The sequence below is a fragment of the Schistocerca piceifrons genome, chromosome 1 (genome assembly GCF_021461385.2).
Source record: "Schistocerca piceifrons isolate TAMUIC-IGC-003096 chromosome 1, iqSchPice1.1, whole genome shotgun sequence".
Classification (NCBI taxonomy): domain Eukaryota; kingdom Metazoa; phylum Arthropoda; class Insecta; order Orthoptera; family Acrididae; genus Schistocerca; species Schistocerca piceifrons.
Window position 1 is genome coordinate 797,526,917 of NC_060138.1, and position 23,048 is coordinate 797,549,964.

The following is a 23,048-nucleotide window of genomic DNA, read 5'->3' on the forward strand; positions in this document are numbered from 1 at the left end:
AGGCAATTTACGCCTAGGGTGTTTGCCTTCCGAAACCTTGCTCAGAACTAGTAGATTGGATTGACATTTTTATTCTGTGAGCATACATACCAAATAAAAATATGGCGGTTAACTACATGAGTTACTTCATAGTACCCGTTCTCTCAAAGTTACGAAACAAATCCTTAGCATACTTGGACCGGTTGTCTTCAGCTTGAACTCGGCTGCAAACTTCTTTGAGCCGCAGTTGGGCTGTTGTTGCTTGCATAGTAGGCCTGAGGATACGTACCAAATAAAAATATGGCTGTGAAGTGTATATGAGTTGCTTCGCACGTGTTTCAGCATGATTGATTCAAACATTTTTCTTTTCATTCTCTACCTAGAGCGGGAGCGCGCTGTTCGAGTAATGATCCATTGCAAATCAGGGACTTTTCAGCCACATACGAAATATCACATAGGGATACCAAAAACGGAATGCGAAGTGATTCATATTTGCCTTACATTCAAGGGGAACCAAAACAAAAGTATCGGAACTATTTCTAATCTATTTATGAGATAATAGGTCTCAGAAGATATAAGACCTAGTGCATGTGGAAGTGTATTAGTTCAAAAATAGATTGCTACCCACCATAAAGATAACCTATTGAGCGGCGGACATGCACGACGAAAAGACTGTTACGCATCATGGCTTTCCACCAAAGCCTTCTTCAGCAAAGTAAACACACACTCGTTCACAAAGGCCCGCACACCTCACGCAGTCATGACGGCTACCACCCGTAGCTCTGACAGAGCTTCAACTCAACGGGTCATCTTTACGGTGAGTAGCAGTCTATCCCTTTCCTAATATTGTTGATATTCCAGCCTGGAGTTTCCATTGTTTGGTTTAGTTTAAGTACCTTCAGAGTCAACAAATCGCTCGACATATGTCGTGGACCTGTATGACCATCAATCGATTACTCAGTGTTGTTTGTATTTTGCATTCCTTGCTCCAAGAAGTAGGGCGAGCTGTTTGAGATCCGGCGTGTGGGACGGGGGAGGGGATCCCAGCTGAGAATATCTGGGCATGTCATACGATGATTATAATTTGCTTCCAATATTTTCATTCTCCACTTATGAGAGTGTAGCGGACTGTTGGAGGTGCGGCCCATTAAAGAATCACGGTTCTATTCGCCGAATTATTGGGCAAGCTGATGATGGGCCAGATTTTTGTTATTAGCTATTAATAAACGTTTGCAGCATAACTGACGGCAAGAAACATCGTTTTTAACTTTGTTCAGCGTCATGTAGAAATCCTCACGATACATAACTATTAAAATAGATGTTAACCAACACTGATCTTTATATCACATTAAATATTTAATTATCAGGAGACGAACCGCTAGTTAGTCAACACAATAACATACACAACGAAAAGACCGTTACACATTATGGTTTTCCGCCAAAGCCTTCTTCAGCAAAGTAAACACACACACAAAGTAAACACACACACACACACACACACACACACACACACACACACACACGCACGCAGTCATGACATACCACCCGCAGCTCCAACAGACACAACTCAGCAGAAATAAGATGTTTTCTGGTATTACTTTCCTTCGATATACAGCCATTATAACTCCTTGGATACAGCCGGTGGAACCAGGGTGACAATTATTGAAATAAATGAAATAAAATCGTTATAACTTCGGAACGGTTTGCGTTAGGACGTTGAAACTGCACAGTGGCCGCGTGGCATGATAGGGAATTAATATGCGCATGTGCACGCTCCTTGTTGTTGTTGGCCATTTGCATGTGAAAATGCCTGTGCGTAAAGCGCTTGTGAAGGCCTACTACGCAAGCAACAACAACCCAACTGCGCCTCTAAGGAAAAAAATGGCACTAAGCACTATGGGACTTAACATGTAGCGGTTCTAGGCGCTTCAGTCTGGAACCGTGTGACCGCTACGGTCGCAGGTTGGAATCCTGTGTTGGGCATGAATGTGTGTGATGTCCTTAGGTTAGTTATTTTTAAGTAGTTCTATGTTCTAGGGGACTGATGAGATGACCACAGATGTTATGTCCCATAGTGCTCAGAGCCATTTGAACCATTTGAACTTAACATCTGAGGTCATCAGTCCCCCTAGACTTAGAACTAAATAAACCTAACTAACCTAAGGACATCACACACATCCATTCCCGAGGCAGGATTCGAACCTGTGACCGTAGCAGCCGCGTGGTTCTGGACTGAAGCGCCTACAACCACTCGGTCACAGCGGCCGGCTGGCTCAAAGGAAGTTTGCAACCGAGTTCAAGCTGAAGACAACCGTCCAAGTGTGCTACGAATTCGATTCGCAGTTTTGATAGAGCGGGTAGTGTTGGTGATGACATTTGTCTCAATGTCAGTCGTTCAAAAAAAAATGACAACACCTAAAAACATCGACAAGATACGCGCTATGTTTCAAACCAGCCGCAGGAAATCGATCAGACGAGCTGCAGAACAGGTGGAAATCAACCAGGAGACACTGCGACAAATGGCTGTTGCAGACTTGCATCTCTCTCCATACAAAATTCAAACCCATCAGCCATTAAGCACCAGGGCCATGGAACAGCAATTGTGTTTCGCCAACACTACTGCCCACTGAACTGACGAACAGGACTTTTATGTGAATATGGTTTGGTTTAGCGACGAAGCCCACTTTCATTTGGATGGGTTCGTCAATACGCAAAATTGGCACACCCTCAACAGGTGACTGTGTGGCGTGCAATGTCCAGTCACGGAATAATCGGTGCGATATTCCTTGACTTGATGGCACGGTGACTATCGAACAGAATTTCAAGGTTTTGGAAGATGATTTCATCCCAATTATCTAAAGTGACACTGATTTCGACAGTATGTGGTTCATGCAAGACGGAGCTCGACCCCATCGAAGCAGGAGAGCATTTGATGTCCTGGAGGAGCACTTTGGGGACTGCATTCTGGCTCTGGGATACCCAAAGGCCACTGACATGGGTCACAATTGGCCGCCATATTCTCCGGATCTGAGCTTATGCAACTCCTTTTTGTGAGGCTATATGAAAGACATGGTGTACAACAGTAACCCCAAAAGCATTGCTGAGTTGAAAACAGCCATTCAGGAGGTCATAACAGCATCTATGTCCCGACACTTCAGCAGCTCATGCAGTATTTCGCTATTCGTCTTCGTCAGATCATCGCCAAGTGGCAGGCATTTTGAACATGATATAACATAAATCCGAATATCTGTAGCGACGTTTACGTGTTGAATAGAGCGTGTGCACGCCGTACTTTGTAACTAATTTCCGTTTTTTCATATAGTATAGTAACTACCGCCCTGTAATATCATTGAAGAAGCTCTACGATGTCTGCAGCTCGGAGCGGATTGACACTGCCAATTTATTTAAATTAGTTCCAAAGATATCCCGGGCGTTCCAGTTTCACACAGCAAATGATCTGCAATATTAAAAGATTCGGAGCAGTATCAAGGAAAACATGGGGTAGAGAATGTAATTATCTGAATTTCTCACAAAGACCTGATTTCAGAGCATTTGCATGGGGCGCCTCTAATTAACTGACACCACGTAATTTATTACAAGAAAAATGCAAATATTAAATCACACAGTTTTTGCCCGACAGTGAATGGATGCCAAGTCAAAATTCCTTGCCATTTGTATCCATTAACTTCCGTCCAGTAGGTCTGTGTATCGTTTGCTCGGGCTTGCTGTGTTAGTTTTAGTGCTGTGTCGGCGTTTGCACGTTAGGCAACTCCACTCAGCTCCGCGATTACTTAAATTTAATTTACAAACTGCATTCTCCACAACCAGACAAGTAAGCTAGTTACAGACATCCATCCATCGTAAACTATTTCGAAATTCTGTACCCACAAACCCTCCACCGTCTGACATTGACGTCAGATATAGACGACATTAAAATGAAAATTTCAACTGCCTCTAGAAACTGTCATTGAGTTAACTGTGGCAGACATCCCTGGTCATAGCTGTTTACAAATATAAATCTTTCATCGTCTTAATATAAAACTAACGTTCAGATTCACATCTCCCAGCTTGTGCAGTGTAGTGAAATGTTGGCAGAATTTAACGAGATAAAATCATTATGAAGCCCTTGAGAAACTGAATAATCGAACTTAAGTTACATAAGGCTTCTGTGGAGTCTCAGATACTTTTGGAAAACACACACGAAAGATCATGGGACCAGTTTTTCATTGCACATAAACTGTTCACCCTAATGTATTGATATTTAATCTGTACTATTCTCATCAATTAAAGCCCGGTAACAAACTGTTTTTGATTGATATAGCCACAGATGCAACAGCGTACTTGAAATGGTTATGCAGTCGTATATGGCAGTCTAAAAGCACGTAGGAACAAATAAATATCTGACTAATTCAATCCTTCGTTGCAGATTTTGTGATATCTATTTTCCATTATTGCGGAGCGGTGCCTCCTGACAATGTAGTGCAATTTTTCGGTAATGAAACTTTTGTACTGCTAATGTGAGAGATTAATAACGGTAACCTGAGCCCTACATTTGTTCACCTCCTTCGTAATTCCCATAATGTCGTTGATAATATTCCAAGCTAGTGTAGAAATGAGAATATTTTTGCCTCCACTTCGAGGCATCGATTACAAGCCAATAGATTTTTTTTAAACTTCATATGTTTCTGTATTACCTCAGCAGTTTCAACGGGATGCGGTTGTCCTTAACGGTTGGGCCACTTTATTCACTTATCTTTAAACCAAGAGAATTGAGCCTGCATTGCTATAGCCAACTATATGTTGTTAAAAGCAGTACCCAAGACAAGACTCAGTAATGTTCATAATATGTGATATCATAAATCAAATGGAAACTCAAACCAATTCTCTGGAACACACTTACTTCCTCAGGAAAAAATTCGGTACCTTTGTTTTAAGAAACCATCAGTGATGCTAAAGGTTCAATTAAGCAGATTATTGTAGAACAAAGGCAGAAAAACTATAAATAGATTCCGTAAATATGTTACATCTGCCTTGTTATCCCACTGGCAATGTGTAGGACTTGACGACACATCCACTAATCCTATGACCACTTGCAGTGAAGATGGAATTAGCAAGGAACACTATTTTTTTATGATGTCATCTGACTACCCTGTGATCTTCTCTATGTAGCTGTAGGAGCCTAAGCAAGATACTAAAATTATTTCTGAGATAATCTGGCGGTAGATATATGACTATGATCATATTCGGTAGAAAACGTCTCTTCTTTTTTTTTCTTTACATATAGAAATTGAAGTCCTCCGCTCGCCTCTTTCTATATATTCAGGCTAATCTCAGGAACAACAAGAACAACTGTGGAGATTTTGATGTGGTTTTCATTAAAAGGTAGATCAATTTATAAGGAAGTTCTGTGTATACAGTTTATAAATATTTCGATTAAATTGGTTGAACTATGATGAATTTGTAAACCGTCGCTGTGAGAACGATGCCGTTTCCAAAGAGCAGTGAAGGGAAATCTCCTTGGATCAATAGCTCTGTGCAACACGACGTAGCCACAACGAAGGTAAGGGCCTGACATGTGGGTCTCCGATTTTGATCAAGTTTTGCAAGGACATTCTATATTGAAAATAAACAGAAACATGTTTTGATGTTGTGCTAGACACACTTCAATTTTATAAAAAAATCGAGGCCATAGGTGATGACGGAAAATCGCGTTTTCAATGCTGTGTGTCGAAACGTCGTATAAAAACAAACATTTTTATTAATATAATATGGATTGTAAAGTTAAATTTAACGTTTTTCATGCTATAGTTTGAATATATATCATTGTACACTCCTAGCAGAGCGAGGTCAGTGTTCGAGCTCAGTAGACCTGTAACAGCCGAGCGGAGTGGAGTGGACGTGCTTTGTGTTTTCGTCTGCACCGCGAACTTGCTTGCCTTGTTTACTTCCTCTGCCCAACACAAAATTGATCCGTAGCGTGATAAGATCACGGATAATAAATACAGAAAATCAATACTGAAACTCTATTTTCCAAACAACATTAATAGACTAAAAGCGCTTGATGTCAAGCGTTTTTTAAAGGAAGCAGTCAAGATCCCACCTTCGTTTTTGGGTGTGTCCGGATACCTTTGATCACATAGTGCACCTGTCATGAAGTCTTACACAAGAAGTGGTGGCCACCAAACGATATCCTGCAGCCTTCTACGATCACAGCACCTATATCCACATAATGCATCTCCATCCACAACAAGTCTAGCATAGTAATGGCTTTTGGAAGTTGAACATTACTCACTTCCAGGACCTAGACTGCCATCAGCAGGTTACTATAACATGGGCCGACTGTAAACGACGTCAATCCCGATACCCCTTGACTTGGCGTGGTTGTTCCTTTGTGCTAAACCGGCAATCCTCAACACATTGATGCAGTTCGACAAGGTCCAGCAGATGCTGGACTTTTACTATGCTGTCCTCAGGCGCCTCTATGCTCTGCCCTGATCACTGGACAGACGATGAGACTGACACTGAATCAAGGCTCACATACTATCATTGACGAAGCGGCGATGACAAGGCACATAGACAGCTCGCGACGACACGACCGGTCTGCCGCATAGCTGCCCACCATGCACCACAGTATGACAGAGATGTGCTGACGATTAATCACACGTCTCAGACGCGAGACAGTCGCCCCTATACGACTGAAGCAACCATTGTGAAAGCCGTGGAGCATCAGTTTTGTCCTTTTGACCAGGAAAGTGCCGTAGATGACGAAGCCACTGCGAAAGCTTTACAGAATGTGATGTGCACTATTGACACCGCAACAGTGACAGCATCAATGGAGGTAGTATCGCCTGAAGAAGAGGGGGCGCCTTGGACAAGGGTGTAGTCAATTAGTCTGCATGGCGCGATGGATTACCAGTCGAGTCTTACCAGGTATTTCGTAACTTCATGATGCTCTGCTGGGTTACAATGTTCAATGAACTCATTCCCCGAGACAGCACTGTACTGCCTACTTTAGTCGAAGAACTTCGTATACCAGTGCACACGCCAGCAGGTGGGCAATTGGTCAATGACTATTGGCTGCTTACAATATTGAATGCTGACTACAATATCTTAGCCAGGCTTTCGGCGGGCCGCATTAAGGTGACACTGCTGATTATCCTCCCTCTGGGATAAGTGTCGCTGGGGTAAAACGACAACATATGTCAGCAAATGGCCACTAGGGACTGCGGGGACTTAATAGCGATTTCCTTGGTGTACCACCTGAGAGCCGATCAGGGGTTCCATAGAATGCACCATAACTTCCTCCTGCAGCTGATGGACCATATGGACAGGCAGACAGGCACACGCACACAGACAGGCACACGCACACGCACACGCACACGCACACGCACACGCACACGCACACAGACACGCACACGCACACAGACACGCACACAGACACGCACACAGACACGCACACAGACACGCACACAGACACGCACACGCACACAGACACGCACACGCACACGCACACAGACACGCACACGCACACAGACACGCACACGCACACAGACACGCACACCCACACAGACACGCACACCCACACAGACACGCACACGCACACAGACACGCACACGCACACAGACACGCACACGCACACAGACACGCACACAGACACAGACACGCACACAGATACAGACACAGACACGCACACAGACACAGACACAGACACACACACAGACACACGGCCCCATCGACATGCTGCTGCAGCTTTTGCCAGTGGCCAACACTCAGGTCCAGATCAACGGATGGAAAGTTGGCACGATATCCACTAACGGGACTCTATGACAAGATTGCGCCCCTTCTACCTTCCTGGAGCCACTCCTTGGGGGTCTCAATTGCCCGCTACCTGAGATCAACTTGCGGGTCACCCCTTCTGCTACAGGGCGTGTGCTGATTACCTGCTGCTGTTGGTTCGTTCCACTGATGTTCACAGCATACTGGATCGAGCGATATGCACAGGTTGAGGCATTCTTCTGAACATCAACAGATCGGCGGCGTTGGACATTGGGCGCTTTCTAAGGCCCGGCACTCTCTCTCTCCTTCTGCCAGTTACTGAAAGGAAATATTTGGGAGTCACCTTCATGAAAGATGTGCGCGGAACCGCTATAGTAAACTGTCGGTGGTTACTACAGGACATATGCGTGATTGTGTGACCGAATCTGCTGCAGGACTTAAACCATCTTCAATGTGTGGAATACGTGAACCTCCATGTAGCATCAAAACTCATGTGGCACTGGTCCTCCCCCAGCCGGTGGAGCTAGGTCAAAGACTTCAGGCAGACTTCGGCTATTTCCTATCCACACGACACGTATCTAAAATATGTTACGACACTCTCACCCTCTCTCTGCTCAATGGAGGGCGAGACTGGTTAACGTGTCGGCAGGCAATAGACCAGCCAACACGCCTCCCTCACGGATCGCCTATTGGAGGTCTGTTGCCGGTCTCTCATGGCCTGACAGTGTCGGTGACGCACGTCGCAACACAGCACCCTCACAGATCTACATTCATTCTCGAAGACACCTATCTGATCTCTGATGTCCTCGCAACGCGCCCGCCGACGCCAACCAATTTTTACATCGTCCTCCCGTAGGCGGCTCTGCGTAACATAGTAGAAACCAAGTACATAACTGTCCCTGTCCATTGGCCACAAGTGTAGCAAACGATACACCACCACTTTCTGCCCACCTCCATGTGCCCGACGTAGTATCAAGCCACCAACAAAATGTATGTGCTGAGACACCCAGCCACGCTATCGGATTACCGGACTATCCCCTTTTCCCCAACTGTCGTCTCCTGTGCACTAATGAACATCGCTTCACGTGCATTTTGTCGTCCAGTGTTTTCCGACCCACACAGAAGATCTTAGCTTGTTACCTCCGCGTAACACGTGACGTGATTGAATCTCAGATCCTCTTCTGTTCGGGTGACTATTACTTTTCCCTCACAAAATATCATGCACTTTCATGGTTCAAGGGAATGATCAACTGCGTCTTCGGTGAAGGGTAGAAAGTGCTTAGTTACTGGAAGTACCTGCAGAGTGCTCACAACGCTCTCCATAACGCACCGAGTTACCGTACAGTCTCTGTAAATTATTAACGCAGTTTCTCCCTCCCCCTCCCTCCAGTTGGGGAATGCCAAGCTAAGTTTGACATTCCACACAGCATCACATTTAAGACAGAATGCCCTGAATTTTAAGCAGTGATGAAAGAAAGAGGCTGATTTATGCAAAGTTGCATTCATTGAGGCAACAGCGAAATGCTATGAGTCTGTTATAAATATTTTATAGTTGATTGTTGGAGACAGAAAACGCCAATGGCAGTGGACGAGAAAAATCCAGTTGCACCATTTCTTGAAGAGATTCTTTTATATAAAGTACCGCAGATAATGTACAAATATTTCTTTTGTTTACCCTTTGATAACATTGTGTTATATGGGATTCTCTTTTGTAAAAAATTTACTAATTATAATCAAATAATCAAGAAATAAAAAGGAAAAGTTAAACAATGTGGGTCCTATCGCCTTGGAAGAATTTTTGGGTAAAATTAGGAGCAACGCCTGAAGAGAAATAGTGTCAGTGCCAAGTAGGGGTAGCTTTGATTTTTGCTTCGCTTTTTTTTCTATTTGAAGATGAAAGTCAGTCAGGTAGGTACAGGGTGATTCAAAAAGAATACCACAACTTTAGGAATTTAAAACTCTGCAACGACAAAAGGCAGAGCTAAGCACTATCTGTCGGAGAATTAAGGGAGCTATAAAGTTTCATTTAGTTGTACATTTGTTCGCTATTTCAGTCAATAAAGTTTTTGGTCCCTTTTTCTTCGAAGGTGCTACTGTAACTGGACTACAGTATCTGGAGATGTTAGAGAATTGGCTGTTCCCTCAGCTCGAACAAGAAGCACAACAATTCATATTTCAGCAGGATGGAGCGCCACCACATTGGCACTTATCTGTCCGTAACTACCTGGACGTCAACTACCCGAGGCGATGGATCGGCGCCAGGCAGCCCGTGACAGAGCACGTCATCACTGGCCTCCAAGAAGCCCTGATCTTACCCCCTGAGATTTTTTCTTATGAGAGTATGTTAAGGATATGGTGTTTCGGCCACCTCTCCCAGCCACCATTGATGATTTGAAACGAGAAATAACAGCAGCTATCCAAACTGTTACGCCTGATATGCTACAGAGAATGTGGAACGAGTTGGAGTATCGGGTTGATATTGCTCGTGCGTCTAAAGGGTTCCATATTGAACATCTCTGAACTTGTTTTTGGGTGAAAAAAAAAACCTTTTTAAATACTCTTTGTAATGATGTATAACAGAAGGTTATATTATGTTTCGTTCATTAAATACACATTTTTAAAGTTGTGGTATTCTTTTTGAATCACCCTGTAGTTGGGGGAAAAAATCGGTAGCCTGACAACTAAGAGGTCGTGAGATGCGTTCTCTATTGAGTCACCGAATTTTTTTTTTAACAAAGCTTTCAAGACAAAGTACCAAATCGCTGGCCCGTCTTCGATTCTTGATCGACGCTTCTTTTTCATTCGATACTTTTCCGGTGTATCGATAATACCGTGTTAATCAGACTACTATTCTTTGCCTTTTTTGGGGGGGGGGGGCAAAACGTCGGGAGTTTCGATTAATAATGATAAATAATGTAATAAATATATATAATGTATTGAGTTATCTTCATCATGGTAAAGAGTATAAAAATACATCTACAGTATATTATTCTGTAATACTGACTGTTCGTCTATTCGTAAGCGTTCTCTCAATTAGTGGGATGAAACATCATAGAAACAGGCAAAACAAATATTTCTCACACCACGCACAACAGACGAACGAAATCTCGCCACATTGACATTTTTCCGGTATATTCACGTTGCCAAAAACGTATCTATCAGATATCAGTTTGCAACTCATACCAAATATGTAAAAGAATGTCATGAAAAACAGGCAGGAACAACTGGTTAAGGACCAACGCATGAATCTTAATAGCATCCGTCCTATACTGTATTTCTCTCTTTGCTTTGATATCGTATGATTTTGAAATCGTGCGACGAAGTTCTTTACCTGTCGGGAAAAGGATTCATCACACGTTTGACAGAGAGAGGTACATTTCGGTGGTATCACTTTCACGTTGCAGGTCGGTTGGGCATCGTCATCTACAAAAGTCCAATGGTAGTGCGTCACATATCAATGAAAATGGGTGTCAATACGTTATGTATATTTATTTGGTTATTAATCACACCTCCCTTTATTTTATTTCAAAAAACAGCAAAGGAAAGTATTCTGATTTTCAGAATATGATGAGATACACCGACAAAAATATCGAATGGAAAAAAAAGGGAAGACTATGGATCGAAAACAGACCAGCTGTTTGGTAGTTTAATGTCTTGACCGCTCTACCGACAATCTCGCACCGCTAGACGTTAGAATAATGTGTTACCAAGCTACAGCATGAAAACAAAAAACGCTAATAGCTCTAATATTATTAACTTTGGGTCTTCCACTAAATTAATAAAAATGTTTGTTTTTGGACGTTCTTTTGATGTAGAGGATTGCTTCGATTTTCAAAAACTAGGGAGTGTCTAGCAAAAAGCCGAAACACGTGTCCCTTTATTTTCAATATAGAAGGTCCTTCCAAAACCTGATCAAAGTCGGTGACACCCCCTTTCCCCCCCTTGTGTGGGCGCATGAACGCTCTCTTCGTTTGATGTACCGACAACTGGAAGACGTGTCTGGTGGGGCGTGGTCAGCGTGGACGCGACTTACCGTAATCACGCATTATTAGTTAGGGCACTTTGAAGTAACGCTACATTTCATGCTCAGTGCTGTGTAATGTAAAGTGGTCCAACTGAAAAGTAGCAGCACTGCTCGTAAAAACTGGCGAATTCCGAGAACTTCTTAGAGAAGGAAACAGACATGGGCACGATCTTCTTGACACCTTAAAAATAGAGGATGGAATGGCATTCATGAACTCATAGCGGATGACTACAGAAAATTCCGAAATACTTTCAAAGATGGTTGGGGGATGCGCTTCGAAAATAAATAATTGCAGACTGTCAATTTGTGCTTCCTTCACACTAGCAATTTTTCAAATTGTAATTTTTCAGGAAACACGAAAGATTGTTTAGAGATTTGTATATCCATGAACATTTTGCGAACTTCACACGTAATGCATTAATTTCTAAACAGCAATTGATACCTCCATAAATCAAAAGAATCTGTATAAAAATATATTTAGAAAAAACCATGAAAATGTCGAGTTATTTAAAAACTTACTTAATGCGTAACATATTTATGTACAGATTTTTTTCTTATCATCCACTAATCAAGGAAACAAATTATATTACATACGACTGCTTTTTAAGTATTACTGTTGTAGGCTGCAGTAATTACATTAAGACAAACTTGTAAATATTTTAAGTAATTAAATTAATTAATATAGATACGCGCAGGTTAACAGCGCCCCCCCTCCTCCTCCTCCTCCCCCACCCCCCCCCCACCACCACCACGCCGTCGGAGGTAGGAGTCCTTCCCATAGCAACTTGCCACAATTTTCCAAATTTCCTAGTTAATACATTGATAGTACAGTGTCTCATTCTGTTTCCCTAAAAGATACATTTACCATCACATTACCTATATTTGCACTATCCACAACACAATTCCTCTTCAATATATTTTCATATAACTCCATGGCATCGTCAGGTCTTTCAATGAACTTCATCAGCTTTGACATATCTCGTCTATTTTCTTTACTGGCATGATTCATTTTCACTTCCTCGGCTTCACCCATGGCTCTGAAGGATTTCTGGCCTTCTTTCTGGATCTCTATTACAGTTGACTTCCCACAATATGTATATCTAAAAGTAAACTTGGTCTTTAAGTTTCTCACCATCTGTTTCATCATATGTTAGTGTCAGCTGCACAAAAGCCCCTTGGATTCCTATGCATGTGTAATCGCTTGGAAGGTTTTGTGGCATAGAGCGAGTTTTAGAATAACGGAGGGCATTTCGTAGCTTCTAACCGTGGAAGTAAATGGGTTCTGAAACAACTGTTTTCTGAATAAGAAAGACGGATATGTCAGGTAGTATATTCTGTAAAAAATTAATTTTGGCCATTGTCGAAAAAAGCGAGTTTTGGAAGCACGGCTTTCAGTTTGCACTTAGAATTCACTGCACAGTCTTCGAACAACGGGCAGTGTTCCTTAACTTCGAAGTCATTCGTACAGTACGCAGTCATTTGAGAACTACTGCATGGTGAAAAAAACTTGTGAATCCAAATTCTGCTATTTTTAATTTTTTATACGAAAAGTAAAACAGTTTTCGAAAAGCTGCTTCAGCGAAGGATGTACCTTTAATAAGGAAGTTCTTACAGTAGCTAAACAGATGATTCAGCTTTCAGCTTTCTGCTTCCCTTAAGCATAGATGCAGAGACGATTCTTTGCATGACAGGACGAATAAGTCGGCCACAAAGACTCAAAGAACTAGGGCAATGCTCCTGAACAACTGTCACGGGTTACACTTCTAGGCCGGCCTCTGTGGCCGAGCGGTACTAGGTGCTTCAGTCCGGAACCGCGCTGCTGCTACGGTCGCAGGTTCGAATCCTGCCTCAGGCATCGTTGTGTGTAATGTCCTTAGGTTAGTTAGGTTTAAGTAGTTCTAAGTCTAGGGGACTGATGACCTAAGATGTTAAGTCCCACAGTGCTTAGAGCCATTTGAAGACATCTAGGTAAGCCATGTTTGTTTCTGTTTCATTTTCTTTTATTCGTAGCTTTCGGACTAGATTCACTCAACTAGACTCAGATACATGGCATGCCACAAATACAGTGACATATACGCATATACACACACACACACACACACACACACACACACACACGCGCGCGCGCGCGCGCGAGGACGCAACCCCCCACCCCCCACCCCCCACCCGCCTCCTCCGCCGACACGCGCGCACACGCACACACACACAGTATTCGCACAGAATGTTTACGTTGGTTGTAAACATATTAAAACAAATTAAATCGCGATGTACTTCCATCATTGCCTCGAGATGTCGCTCAAAACGCAAAATACGAGTACATATGAAACAGGTAGCATTCATGCCTCCTAAGAAGTCTCGTGGCTTGCGCTGCTTACATCACTTCAGTTGTATGGAACTAACAATTTTCAGTTACCTAACATTGTCCTAAGAATTTTATATATAACTCTACGTAGCAGGCCGTAAACCAATTTACCGCTACGCCAGACAGGTCATCCGGCTGAAGACAATTAACGTTAGTCCCACCCGTGCGATATCGGAGTGGGTCGCTAGTCTCTACTACGTGAATACAACTTCGGTCCTGTGGGACCAATGTGTCACTGCGTTCATTTTTCATTTTCTGCTATTCTATTACTGGAAAAAACCTGTAACAAAATCCGTTATAGCTCTTTGGTGATTTCCCTTTTCATATTGGTTTCATTATTGAAAAGCGTTCCAGTGGCGTAAGCATCTGTGACGTCAAAAATTATTCTTAACTAAGAAATGGAGCAATTTATCATCAAAAATATCGCAACAGCCTTCATTGTTTACTATAGCAGTTTCTGTAATCTAAGGGCCCTACGATATAAATAATGTATCAGATGTCAATTTGTGCCACACAACCAACAATCTCCCATTATTCAGCTTTTATTTTTTCCGATTTTCATGCTTATGTCAGTGCTTGATTTTACTTACAAATAAAGGTTTCTATAATACTGCGATGCGAATTCAGGGTCACTGTTTTAACCATCCAACGGTGCTCTCGGCTTTTATCAAGATCAATGTCTTTTTTAAATTAAATCTGTCTACGTTGTCTATGATACAACATTACATCACCTGACAAAGTTACTTTACAGTTTTCACTACCGACCACACAGGAAATAAAAATACATTTGTATTGTTTTCCCTCTGAGTGGCTTAAATAACGGCCCCACAGTGCATTTAAAAACGTATTCGCATATTCAGTTTGGTCATGAAAACTCATTAATCCTATAAAAATAAGGGAGGGGGGGGGGGGGGGGGGAGAGGAATGTTATATTGTTATATCCCAACTAAACCATCGTAAATTGCACTACTCCAAATTTATTCAAAGCAAGTCATAATCTATACGTTTCCATTTGTTACTTACAATTTTTTGATATCCAGTGGTATGTTACACACCAAATTAAGTACAAATGTTCCGTTTTATGCCCTACTGCAATCGTAAATTTTATGATAGTTTAGTAATCTAGAGTTAAGGAGAAGCAAACAGAAGTGTGCCAGCACGCATTTCGTACCCATTTTGGTTTAATTTCAACAAGAATGCTACAGCGTGTAGGGCCAGGACTACCAGTATCATTTTTCTACACACGCAGTGGCCGGTTCACCAGCTACCGCTCTGGAATGCGCTCCTTCTCCATTATGTACTACTTTCACCTAGTGTTGACAAGAGACTCTATTAACAATCAGTTAGCTTTTCTTTGTATGTCTACAGCAGACGTAGTGTTACAGCGCAAATGATCCCGACATTACACTTGCGTATATTAGTTATTTGTCTAATGCAGTTTATTTTCATTTCAACTCTGCTTGGATTAATGAAAACTTACCGCTGGTTTTTCCAATACGGTCTGTTCTTAAACGTCTGCATTAAGTTAAAACCACAATGTCTAGAAATAGATCATATTTAATAGTGCTCAAAAGAGAAAATAAAAGCCCGTCGAGACGATGTTAAAAAAAAAACAATGGAGACAGATACAATCTTGAAGTGACCAGCTATATTCCAAGAACAGACCTGTATTAAAATTACTAATAGAAGTTAAATTGGAGAAAAGTCTGACGATTTAAAAGTGTAAAGTGGTACCTAATACCGCTGCATAACGATAAGGGGGGAATATTCTGACAGTTCGGAAGTTCATTGACGACACGATGCCAGCTGTGAAAATAAATTGAGCGTAAATTCTGGTGCTACACTCCGTTTCACTATCATCGTGCGGTACACTATATAGCCTGCTGTTTATTCGGAGATTGAAAATACACAGGACATGATGCATAAATAATGAGCGGCAAGGTCAAAGTTAATTAAACTTGCGCTACACATTTAAAATCATGTATTACTTACAGAATGTGGAAGTATGGCGAAATCATTAATACAGTTCTCGATGAAGGGTTGGTTGGGTTAGGTTGTTTGGGGAAGGAGACCAGACAGCAAGGTCATCGGTCTCATCGGATTAGGGAAGGATGGCGAAGGAAGTCGGCCGTGCCCTTTCAAAGGAACCATTCCGGCATTTGCCTGGAGCGATTTAGGGAAATCACGGAAAACTTAAATCAGGATGGCCGGACGCTCTCGATGAAGGGCGTGATCAAATGAAAGCTATAATTTTTACAACACTAGATATAACAAGGACATTAACTATGTAAAATTCCTTTCTGCAGCCGTTGTGAATATGAAATAGTGGATCAGCGTAGTAATATCTTAATTTAATAGACCTCTTCAGGTATGATCCTGTTCTGAGGACACGTTTTTCAAATGAAATAAATATTTGAAACCAAATTGGGAACCCACAAATTCAAAACGATGTGACAACTGTTAAATGATTCTATGTTGGAACGGATCTTTAGCGAAAATGAGCAGCATCAATTCTATTCACTTACTGAAGACCTAACCCTCCGATGTTGGGATAGGATCAACTTAGTGTTGTAAGATATTTGTACTTACATATAAGGAAATCTGATAGAAAGGAGTGAAGTAAAGTAATCATTTTTAAGATTCCGTAAGGTATGGGACCAAGATGCTGAGAATGCTGAAAAAGAAATACCTGATTTAGAAAAAATGCGACTGGATAGGTGCTGAGGTCAAGGATATGATGGTGCTTCATGTGTCAGTGGCAAGTACTCAGTTTTGCATTCCAGTATCAAAGAACAGGTCCCAAATGCTGAATTTACATGTTCTTCAACACGAAACTTTGATATGGTACTAAATGACTTCGTGAAGATTGTAGCGGAGCTGCAACAGTCATATGAGAAAGTACAATCCATTCATGTTTTCTTTAGTGCTTCGATCGTTCGAAACAAACGAATCTGTTGCAACTGTCAAGTTTTACAGCGACTCTGAGGAAACTGTTCCCAGCCAATTGCTCTTCCAGATTTTGTTGTTCTCAATCAAACAGAATTCCATACTAATTTTTAGTGTCTATCCTATGGTATTTTAAAGCATAAGGAAAAAAGCAAAGAGGAAAGAAGCTTGTAATTTAGTAAAAATATGGAAACTTTTGATTTTGTCCTACGTCTCATAATTAAAAGTCAGACTTTGGAAAACACGAAGCTACTTTCCAAACGACTGCAGTCCCGTAATGGTGAGTGAGTGTTTGAAATCTTATGGGACGTAACTGCTTAAGTCATCAGTCCCTAAGCTTACACACTACTTAACCTAAATTATCCTAAGGACAAACACACACACCCATGCCCGAGGGAGGACTCTAACCACCGCTGGGACCAGCCGCACAATCCATGACTGCAGCGCCTCAGACCGCCTGGCTAATCCCGCGCTACTCGTAATGGTGATGTAGAGGTTCCGTCTCCACTACTTCAAACTGTGAGAAACAATTTAGTCACCGTAATAAACAATTGAGATTGTTGTAGAAGCGAAAGTACTTTCAAAAGTTTGAAGCTTGGATACAAAGTACAAGTAAAAGCGTATCAATTTAAAGTAAAGAAATGTTTGGACGAGCTTTCTGCAGATCTTAGAGTTATGGATATGCTAAAGTCTTCTGAGGCCATAGTTCTAATGCTATTCATATTTATATCAACAATATTACACAAACATTTCACCAGCCTTCAGAATGTTAACGATAATTTTTCTTTCTTACATCCTTTTCAACATTTTAAGCTAGAAAGCGAAGAAAACAGAAAAACTGGCTAAAAATACGCATCATATTTTACGTTATCTTTCACACGAACTTATTCGCATAAAAACTCATGTCGAAAGAATTAGGAAAGAGAGAAACTTGTCAATTACAGATATCGAAAAATGTTTTTCTGTTGAAAACATTTCTCGCAGGTGGTCTACGTGATGTGTGCACAGCTCTTTGTATATGACTATGAAAGTCATTTCTACTATGAAAGTCATTTTCTAAATTGAAACTAATCAAAACGTTTCGTAGAAACTCAATATTCTAGTGTAGGTTGTGTGCTTCAGGAGTTGTAGGCGTTCACTGAAACTGGAAACTATCGTTCACTTCACTTGCATGACGTTGTCTAAAAGTTTGTTGAGTGCCACACGTAGAATTGGAAAAATGTGTGTTCCTTAGCATCTAGCCTCACTTCACAAAACTGAAGGCGTTGTTTTCTACAAGGAACGCACCAATAGATCAGTTTATTCACTTTTAAACGGAATTACGGTGTGTGAAATTCTAATTTTTTTTTCATATTTATTTTTTGAAGGTTTGTTACTAAACAAAGGCCCAAAAAATTTATTTACAGGAGGGAGGGGGGGGGCGTCAAAACCTTAGTTACGGCACTGCCTCTTGTATTAATGTAAGGCGGCTTGTCGCCTGATATTGTTCCGCATCGGCTCTTTGAAATACTCCTGTTAACTCTTGTAACCCCAAATGTCTTATGCTATAATATCATTAATTGAAAATGCCTCCGAACTTCCGATATCAACACGTGAACCTGCAACAATAGCTTCAGTCAACCAAGTACTTTGAAGTACAGACATTGTAGACTCGGCTATATGCCTTGAAATATTCGATAGTATAACTATATTGTACCGGGTGATCAAAAAGTCAGTATAACTTTGAAAACTTAATACACAACGAAATAATTTAGAGGTAAAAATTTACACACATGCTTGGAATGACAAGAAGTTTTATTAGAACAAAAAAAAGTATTGCTAGACGCGTGAAAGATCTCTTGCGCGCGTCGTTGTGATGATCGTGTGCTCAGCCGCCACTTTCGTCATGCTTGGCCTCCCAGGTCCCCAGATCTCAGTCCGTGCGATTATTGGCTTTGGGGTTACCTGAAGTCTCAAGTGTATCGTGATCGACCGACATCTCTAGCGATGCTGAAAGACAACATCCGACGCCAATGCCTCACCATAACTCTGGACACGCTTTACAGTGCTGCTCACATTATTCCTCGACTACAGCTATTGTTGAGGAATGATGGCGGACATATTGAGCATTTCCTGTAAAGAACGTCATCTTTGCTTTGTCTTACTTTGTTATGCTAATTATTGCTATTCTGATTAGATGAAGCGCCATCTGTCGGACATTTTTTGAACTTTTGTATTTTTTTGGTTCTAATAAAACCACATGTCATTCCAAGCACGTGTGTCAATTTGTACCTCTATGTACATTATTCCGTGATTTATTCAATTTTCAAATTTATACTTTTTGATCACCCGGTATTTGTGCTATTCGACAGGCCTCTACAACGCGGAGGAGATGTTATAGATATCATCACTATGTTCCTCTTTACAAGAGCTTGAAGGCAGTTACCATTGAGATTTATGATGCGGCATATAAACTGCAGGTTTTTAAATGGGGGACGGGGGAGGGATCCTAATGTATTTAAATATTGTGCATGCACCAGAGCACCAGTTCAGAATTGTATGTACAATAATAACTATCACTTTCAAGTAATTCTCTAGGAATTTCCAACATTAAAAGTCAAGACAAATCAATAATGCTGTGTCATCAGTCTTCTTTTTCAGTTTTCGAAACAAACCATTTTCACACAGTAGTGTTGTAACTGCCATCATTTTAGGCAGCACCAGTTTATCATACATATTTTGCACGAAACTGATTGCATGTTATATTTCTTGCAGAATCTCGATGACGCTGTCCTGCCCAATGGATCTGAGGAGGTACCCACATGACGTCCAAGTGTGCTCCCTAATGATGGGATCCTGTAAGTCTGGCATAGATTACATGTAGGATTTTATTTTTGTAGACCACTTTTTTGGAGCTTTTATGTTACTTCATGTTTCTTACAATTATTGAGGGAACATTAAACAATCGCAATACCTATCTTCAAAAGTGTATTTGTCCATTAAGGTTGATTCCACGCTTCATCTCGCTTTCCACATATGGCAACATCTACAGGACATTGAAATACTTTTAAGATGACTGCGAAAAATTTAGTGCTTGCGAAACCATATGCATTTAGGGGAGTACTGCTGTTAAAATAAGTAGCAAGCATCAGGAGCAGGCCCATTATTATGCTTGAGCCCAATAGTACGATTTACGTGTCATACAAATCAGAAGGCCGTATAAGATTTTTAAAGACTGGTAATGTTTTATCGTTTTTAGCTAGCGGTTTAAGTCCAGAGCAAAGCCGTTGCTTCAGTAGCGTGGCTAAACAAACATTTTAGTGGTATCTTTAGTTGTTAAAGTGTCATGTTGGGCACAATTTTACATAGTTTAGGCGTTAACTAGGCCCCAAAGCAGAAGTTAATTTATGTGATAACGAATATCATTGAATCTCATATCGGTCATTAATTATCGTTTCTTATATTTCATAATATAAAATATTTGCAATTAAGTGTAATATAAGCAACGGACAACAAAAGATTTGGTGCCCCATGCACATTAATTTAAATCCAGTGCATTACAAACGTTTTATGCCGACTAAATATCTCTTAGAAACCGTAACTAGATTGACTGCAGTTAGCCTTTGCAGAAATTGTTACAAAATTAACATTTTACTTTGCATATTACAGTTCAAAAGGGGAAAATAATACGCTCATTGTCACAGTTAAAATCTCAGTGCCACTATTCTAGGATTTTGGTAACACAGACAACCAGCACATTTTTGAATGTCACTACCAGATAGTAAATAACGGCTGAGATGTTGTGTGACTTGGGGCACAGCATACATGGATTGACAGCATTTACAGGTGCTGCACGTGGCAGCCGAACCGAAGGGTAGGTAATTAACTTTTCATAACTGTAAATGACAACGACATAAATGTGCCAGCGTGTATAAAGCTGACATGGCCTAAATCCAAAACATCTGCACTTGATAATGGACTAAGAAATAAAAAAGTTTAATTTTCACTGGCGTAAACATGTCTTTGAAGGGCAGACGTCTATCAGCAATGAGTCCAGAAATAAAATTTCAGAAATAAAGTACTGACCTATCCCCCAGTAGATATTGAAATGCCGATAGTGAAATGGCACATCAGGAAGATCTCTCGTTGCCTTGCAAAAATTTTCTCTGCATGTTGTCTCCTTGCATCTGATTGCCCACCTTGTATTTTTCATTCATCAGTCGAATTATTTGTTGGTCATCATTCTGTTGTATCCGTCCTCTTTTCTCCCATTAAATAAAACAAAGACTAAGAATTTCCCCCCCCCCCCTCCCCAAAAACCATTGCTGGACAACCTTGAGTAACAGATTCTTCTACAAGCCCAATGTCCTTTCGAATACTCAGTCTGATAGGCCCCTTCAACCACCAACACTGCATACTGCCATGTCCTAGAGATGAAAACACAGTGTGCCCCATCTCGTTCACCAGACAACTAGACAAACAAAAGCTGAAGATAAATGGGGTGGAATTGTCAGAGGAAAACTTCCTCTTATTGCCTGGCCAATGCTTCATAGTCCGAATAGCATGCTTTTTTTCTCTGCCTCAGAACGACATCTAACACTGCTGACATTAGGAGCCATAACATGACACAAGTGAGGTTTCTTGTTATAAAATCTATGCAAGCTATGGTTTCTTTGAAGATGCTGCCTGTCAAAATACAGAATGGTATGTTGCAGCATGTTGTTAACAACTGATCAACGCAGTTTAGTAATAGACAACAGTTTTACTAAGTTTTCACTAAAGTCTAAGCCAGTTTAGCTGCTTTCTAGGACTGCAATTAAATGAATACAACTGAATAACAATTTTTGATCCAGTGTTAAAATTAAAAAGCAAAACTAAAACACAGAGTAGAAATTAGAACATGGAACAAAGGCCATCAACGGCTTCAGTGGAATTTACGGTAATGACAAACAGCTTTGTAATTGAACTGAGGTCCACGATCTCAGAATGATCCTGACAGGTTCTGAACTGGTGATATAGTGACTGTGACGAAGTGACGAGTGGTGTTCGCTGGGTACACAAAAAGGCTGTCTGCTTGGAGATGATTGATTTCGGGCAGTCTTATGCTGGTCCATGAGGAGGTCCATCTCTGGGCCAGTTGATGTATCTCATCCCACAGGTCTCAGCACTGCTAGATGCGTTATGTCATTTAGTATAATGGATCTGACAATAATTCTTTGTATGCATAAGTACAGCTACACGAGAGTTGGAACTTTAAGAGTGGCAACTACAGGGTGGCGCCCGAAATGTGTTACCAATTGTGTCTTTCACAATTTAGGACGCACATTAGATATCCCGCTGGGATCTCTACAGCAGTACCAGCAGAGCTTGGAAAAACAAATGAGTTACGAAATAACGTGTAATTCACGATACTGCCACTAGGAGACTAGTAAGCAGCAATGGCTGACAATGGAAGACTGAAGACACAGCAACGATCGGCAATGTGTTACTTTCTCATGAAACGAAAAGCCTTGTGACTCTGAGGCGTTTTCGACAACAGTTTAACACACGATGGGTCCCTTGCAAGAAAACCATCCACAGGTTGCACGATAAATTTCTACAGGAAGGAACAGTATCGGAAGCGAAGTGACCTCGGCCTAAGCCTGTTTGTTCGCCGGAGAATATTGAAGCGGTAAGAGTTGCTGTACAGAGAAGTCCCGGGAAATCGTGTAGAAAGGCAGCAGTGCAACTGGGAATATCCAGACGCTTCGTTCAACGCATTCTTGAAAGTGACCTCCATATGTATCCATACAAGATGACTTGTGCACAGATGCTCACTGAAGAACACAAGCAGCAGAGACTACTGTTTGTTCAGTGGGCAGAGGATAGGGAAGAAACTCTCAACAACGTTTGGTTTTCAGACGAGGCGCATTTTTATTTAGACGATATGGTTAACAAACAAACTGTGCGCTTTTGGGCCACTGAAAACCCACAAGTGTTTCA

General features: G+C 41.3%; 1 protein-coding gene across 1 annotated transcript in view; it reads left to right on the plus strand.

The window, feature by feature from the left end:
• Positions 1-23,048, plus strand: part of LOC124775151 (glutamate-gated chloride channel-like) — a 176,943-nt gene that overhangs the window by 53,194 nt on the left and 100,701 nt on the right. Inside the window, exon 6 of the mRNA XM_047249994.1 lies at positions 19,842-19,924. Within this exon, the coding sequence (XP_047105950.1) occupies positions 19,842-19,924 (83 nt within the window). The remainder of the gene's footprint in view (positions 1-19,841; positions 19,925-23,048) is intronic.